This window comes from Petaurus breviceps, unplaced genomic scaffold, assembly GCF_028583685.1.
Source record: "Petaurus breviceps papuanus isolate PSGF00001 unplaced genomic scaffold, PetGlider_PUasm1.0 91041, whole genome shotgun sequence".
In the NCBI taxonomy this organism is placed as follows: domain Eukaryota; kingdom Metazoa; phylum Chordata; class Mammalia; order Diprotodontia; family Petauridae; genus Petaurus; species Petaurus breviceps.
In genome coordinates this window covers 27,157,782-27,163,835 of record NW_027187400.1, presented here as the reverse complement: position 1 = coordinate 27,163,835, position 6,054 = coordinate 27,157,782, and the positions used below count along the sequence as shown (strand labels likewise).

Here is a 6,054-nt window from a genome sequence, read left to right as displayed (position 1 = left end):
AAAGGGGCTTTTTAATCAGCTTTGATGGCCGGTTGACTGACACTCTTCGGGAGAAGATGAGTCATACTATGTTCCTATTTTTCTCTTATAACTTTTACTCATTAACCCAAACTTTGACAGCCACACGTACTGAATAGTAGCAAAGTGTACTTGTATGGGAAAAGCTGAATTATTGCTTGAAAGTGAAAACTAAGTAACTATCTCTAGATATCTCTAGGGAAAAATAATTCTCTCAGGCATTGCTTTTTCAGCCCTGTGGCTAAATCAAATACAGAAGTAAACCACTTCCTTAAAGCTGGAGGAAGGATATTTTTTTAAAAATAGCACAATAATAAACCAACAGTTTAAGACAGGAATGATAGTGGTGAATTTGGAATCAATAGACTTGAGTTCGAATGCTGACCCAATCACTTGCTACCTGTGTGGCTTTGGGCAGGTTATTTCTCTTCTCTGGGTCTCAGTTTCTTGATCTGTAAAAATGGGTTGATTAATTGGATTAGATAGCCCTTGAGGTCCCCTCCAGCTCTAAATCTGCAAGCCTAAATGCTGACTGTGTGACCTTGACTGTCACTGCCTCAGTTTCCTCATCTATAAAATGAGGGGGTTGGATTAGATGGCCTTTGAGGTCCCTTCCCACTCTAGGGTTGGTCATGTAAAAGTTGGGAATGTTGGGATAAACTTCTGTGATTTGGGGGGGAAGGAGGAAGGGGAAGATTGCCTTTTTCAGTTTATTTCATGACTGAGCTAATCCAAGCTAAGCAGCGGATCCCAAATGGTTAAATGATACAGACCATGATGTTTCTAAACTTGGGACAAGAGAGAGAATGAAATTTTTCTACTCATTGAATGAGCTTTAATGAGCCCCAAGCACTTAAGACCCATGAACTTTCCATATTTGGCCAGCCCCATTTCTGGCGAAGGATTGGCTCACGACCACCCTTAGCTGAAGGACTTCTCCAGATTCTTCTTGCTCATTTATGGTAACATTACCGACAGATTTCTCCTTCAATGCTTTTTATCATAATCATCAGCAATCCCCTGGACAGTAGGGTGGGGGTGGGGAGTTTCCTGCCTGCCATTTTTCTGTTGAATTCTTTGTTCAAAGGTGCATTTTATATTTTTAATCAAATTTCATTTTTTTATTTAATAAAAATTGATTTTTCTCTCTCCTTAGCTCCCTCTTCTCCAGAAGGAAGGGAGCCTTATAGTTGAGCAAAAAGAATCAACAAAATCAACAAAAATTTATTCAGTGCCAATTAGGTGCCAGGCACTGTGCCAAGCCCTGAGGATGCAAAGAAAGGTAAAAGATAGTCCCGGCTGTCCAGGAACTCAGCATTCAGAGGAGGGAGAGCATTCCAGGCATGGGAGGCAGCCAGGAAAAACTTCCTGGAGATGGGAGATGGAGTGTCTCTTGTGGAGTAATTGACATACAGAGAGGGGAAGGTTCCCAAAACAGTAAGAAAGCACTCTGGACCCATTGTCAGATAGCCTGGATACGAGGCTGGAAGAGATTAAATAATTAACTGGAGATCTTTTAACTTACAAGTGCCTGAAATGGAATTTGCACCCAGCAAAGACCATGCTCTATACCCACCATACCATGGCTCCATCACAAGCATCTTTTTCTTTTTTCTGACAGATTCAAGTACCACCAGACTCTGAGGTCCTGCCCCTTGCTAGAGATCCACCTCCAGAGTGTTCCGAATTCCCAGCCCAAGGATCTGAGGGACACAGCACAAAGTAGGTAGCCTTATTCAAACCAGAGTCTTACATTTCTTTCTCCTGACTCATCCATGGTGAGGGTGGAAAGGGGGAATGGAATATCTGTTTGTGCTCCGGTGGTAGAAGGGTATTTTGAATAGGGAAAATTCTTCTCCAAGTTACCATCTTCCTTTGTAATAATAATTCATTTCAAACCAGCAAGAAAAGACTTCCTTTCTTCCCTCTCTTTCTTTCCCTCTCCTTCCCTCTTTTCCTCCTTCTCTTCCTCCCTTCCTCCCTCCCTCCCTTCCCCCTTTCCTCCCTCTGTCCTTTCCACATTACTTCTTCCTTCTACCCTCCTTCCTTCCTTTCCTTTCTCCTTTCCTCCCTCCCTCTCTCCCTCTTTTCCTCCCTACCTCCCTTCCTTCTTTCCTTCCTTCCTTTCTTCTTTGGAAGGTCATAAAAACAAGAGGTTAAACTTCATGCTAATCAGCAGTTGGGGCCATGCCCATAAGTGGCCCTTGCACTTACAGCCTGGCTGAGTTAGAAAGTCCCAGTCTCAATAACGACAAAAATTCCACAAACCAATATCCTAACGAAAGGGGGGAAAAACCCCTTCAGATTAATAATGCCCACTGTTCTATTAAACACTTTTGCAGGCAGCTGTTTTCTCGTAATATTGCTGAAGAACTAGACCCAACATTCAAATCAAGTGGGACAGACCCGCCAGTTGATGCACCTGTTGTCAGTTCTCAAGGTATACTTTTTCTGCTACACTCAGTTAAATAATCCACAGTCCAGAATTCAGCACATAGCCTTGGCTGTGTCTGAGATCCCCCAGGCACAATCCATGGCACCTGGTCCAACCTTCTCCAAGCCTCAGTCCCTCCTGTGGCATCTCTGCCAAGTGTCAGTCTGGTCCCTTCAGAAAACCTTCAGTGACTGGGCATCCCATACCCTACCAGATGACCTTCTCCATTGTTGTAAAGCTCTAAGTATGAAGTATTTCAAGCCTATCACGATCTGGCTCCAGGCTTCCTTTCCAGCCTTTTTACATATCACTCCCTTCCTATACTCTTCATTCCAGCCAAACTAACCCATTTGCTCTCTTTCCCTGAGCTAGGCATCATCCCTTCCTCTTTTTAAAGGCAACCAGAGAGACGCTACGTAAGAAAGACCAATAGTCCAGCTCTTCCGAAGGATAGAGTATGTGTGATGATATAAAAAAAGAAAACACAGTAGAGGAAATTCCTCCCACCTCCCTACCTTTGCCTGTGATGTGCCCCATGCCTGGAATGCTTGCTCTCCTCCCCTCTACTTCTAAGAATCTTTAGGCTCAGCCCACATACCACCTCCTACCTTGGAAACCTTTTCCAAATTGTTAGTACCTTTCCCCTCTCTTAACTAAGCATACATCTTAACGAATTTACAATCTGTGTAAGTTCCTTAAGAACAAGGTTTATCTTTGCATCTCTATCTTCTCCCAGGGTAACCACCTTAATGATCACTTAATTAAAGTGATTGTTGAATCGAGTTTTTTTTTTCTAATTTTGTACTGCTGTGTAATCATCATCATCATCATCCTTGTAATTTCCTCCTCCTTTTTTTCATCATCACACAGTCTTTATCCTTGTTCTTTAGTCATTTCAGTCCTGTCTGACTCCCTGTGACCCCATTTGGGGTTTTCTTGGTAAAAACACTGGAGTGGTTTGCCATTTCCTTCCATTTACAGTTGGGGAAACTGAGGCAAACAGGGGAAGTGTCTTGCCCAGGGTCTCACAGCTATGTCTGAGGCCAAATTTGAACTGAAGAGTTTGGGCACTCTATCTACTTTGCCACCATATACATCTTAGCTCATTAATATTTTCCCTCTTTAGATTGTGAACTCCTTGAGTTTTGTTCTATTTGGGGACTGTTTAGGGTTTGGGGTTTTTTTCCCTTCATTTGTATTCCTGGTGTGCCTGGAACATAGTAAGCACTTACTAAATATTTGTTGACTTCCTGATTTAAAGACTAGTGCTCTATCCACTACAAACAAAAGACAATTTTTAAAATATTCAACATTTTGTTGGGATCCTTCTATATACAACAGATGCAGAGCAGAACATTCTTGGCCACCGGCTAATACTTTTACATTAATTATTTCCCCTTTTCTACCCTCAGCTCTTGCCCATACGGTTCCAGTGGAGGGTCTCTTTGAGTATAATGAGGAAAGCCCTGAAGCAGCCTTTATTTCACCAACCAAGCGTCAGTCAGGACGTCAGAAAACCAAAGACAAGAAAGAAGCCTGTAAGCAACAGTGAGATAAAGCTTCTCTCTCCCCCCACTCTGCCCCCTTTCCCTTTCCCTCTTCACTCCCCCACTCCCCAAAGGGAAACTTAGTTAAATTTCATGTCCAATCAAACCCTGGACCACAAAAGCTACTTTGCCATGTCCTTCAATGACTTCATGGCCCTATTGGGTTACCTTGATTCCTAAGTTATTGTGTGTGCGTGTGTGTGCGTGTGCGTGTGTGTGTGTGTGTTTGGAAAATGGTTTTAGTGAATAAAGAGGCAGCTAATGGCTTAGTGGATAATGCATTGGACCTGGAGTCAGGAAGACCTGAGTTCAAATCCAGCCTCAGACACTTACTAGCTGTGTGACCCTGGACAAGTCACTTAACGTCTGCCTGCCTCAGTTTCCTCTTCTGTTAAATGGGGATCATCATAGTATTTACCTTTTGGGATTGTTGTGAGGATCAAACAAGATCCGTAAAGTGCTATATGTAAATGGTATCTGTTATTATTATAATTCTTGAAGATGTCATCTTTCTCTTTTTTTTTTTACCTGTGACATGTTTGCTTTAAAAATGTCAAAGTTCTTGATCTTGGATTTATGAGACTAGAGGGGGCAGAGGGAGGATTTCATAAATCAGATAGGATTGAAACCATCCTGGTGCCATGTAGAACTGAAAGAACCATGGTGCCTCTTAGTAAACCACCCTTTTCCTGGTTTCTTCTGCTGAAATACTACATAAAATATGGCACTTTTCTCTCTACCTTCCAGCACTGAACTCCAAAGTGAATGGAAGGCTCTGGGTGGCATGTCTATTTCAGAGCATGTTAGTCTAATCTATAGGAAGAAGTCAATGAAAATATGGAGACTCACTAAGGAAGTCATGGGAGGGGTGGGTGGTCTTGTACCATGCCCAATGCACGTTTCTATCCAACATCCTTAAAACCAATGAGCATTTATTAGCTACCGACTGTGTGAAAGGACTATAAAGGTTTAAATAATAAATAGGCTCTGCCCCTGAAAAAAAATGTGGAGACTAACCATTATACATTATACCCCCATTGATACCCATGATTCTATCCCATGTTGTTCTTTCCCCTAGTTATCTCTGTGACTGGGTCAGACATGTATTTCCTAGAAAGATAAATCCATTTGAAATTAGTTCTTGCACTATTTACATACATCTGTATCCTTTGTGCTTCATGCAAATATTTCCTCTTGCATTTTAAGGGAGCTCATGCCTGGTTTCCCTCCACTTTTGCCAAACCTGTGCTAGTTATATTTTTTGGAAAATGTATTTCTAGGAAATGAAAATGAAATTGAGAAAAGGGAGGAAGCAAGAAGCACATTTCCCGAGAGTAGGAATTGGAAACTGCAGACTTCAATAAATCAATTTCCTAGCTACTCTCAGTTTCAGATTTCCTTTTACCAGAAAGTAGCGTAACAATTCAGCTGAAAAAATCCCATCTACAAACAGAAATAGTAAGTTGAGTGCCCAAATGTGTCTTATCATCTTTGAGAAAATGCCTCTACATGAAACAATAATTTTAAGATAGGTTTGTATTTTGAACACAGTGTAGACTAACCCAGTTGGAACTAGCCAGGTCAACCCAACAAGCATCTATTAAAAGGACGCTACATGCCAAGGCAACATACCAGGCAAAAGGGATACAAAGGCAAAATAACAACAAAAAAAATACAGTCCTTGACCTTTAAAAGTTTACTTTTTATGGGAAGAATACACTTATCCCTTCAACATGGGGGTAGAGAGTGGGGGTTAGGGGTATGGTGCCCTCACAATCTGGAAAATCCATGTAAAACTTTCGGGTTTTCCCTTTGTACCAGAGAAGGTCTGAATTTTTTTTTTCTTTTATGGGGCATTTACAATGCTTTATTGTAAAATTTGTGTTAAGTACTTGGTCACAGGCTCTGTGTCATCTGCCGGTCTTTGCATGTTGTCTGTGGCTTCTGCAAAACTCCCAATAAATTTCCATTTAATTTCGAATGCTGATCCACACTTGTGATGTGGAAGGAATAACTGTATATCCTATACGTAGATAAGTAGATACATGAGAAATC

At 41.5% G+C, this 6,054-nt stretch overlaps 1 protein-coding gene across 1 annotated transcript in view; it reads left to right on the top strand.

Moving 5' to 3' along the window:
- LOC138154585 (coiled-coil domain-containing protein 50-like) overlaps positions 1 to 5,082 on the top strand; it is a 43,532-nt gene extending 38,450 nt beyond the window's left edge. The window contains exons 9-11 of the mRNA XM_069079556.1: positions 1,640 to 1,740; positions 2,361 to 2,458; positions 3,865 to 5,082. Coding sequence (XP_068935657.1) covers positions 1,640 to 1,740; positions 2,361 to 2,458; positions 3,865 to 4,004 — 339 coding nt within the window. The 3' untranslated portion in view covers positions 4,005 to 5,082. The remainder of the gene's footprint in view (positions 1 to 1,639; positions 1,741 to 2,360; positions 2,459 to 3,864) is intronic.
- The last annotated feature ends 972 nt before the right edge of the window (positions 5,083 to 6,054 follow it).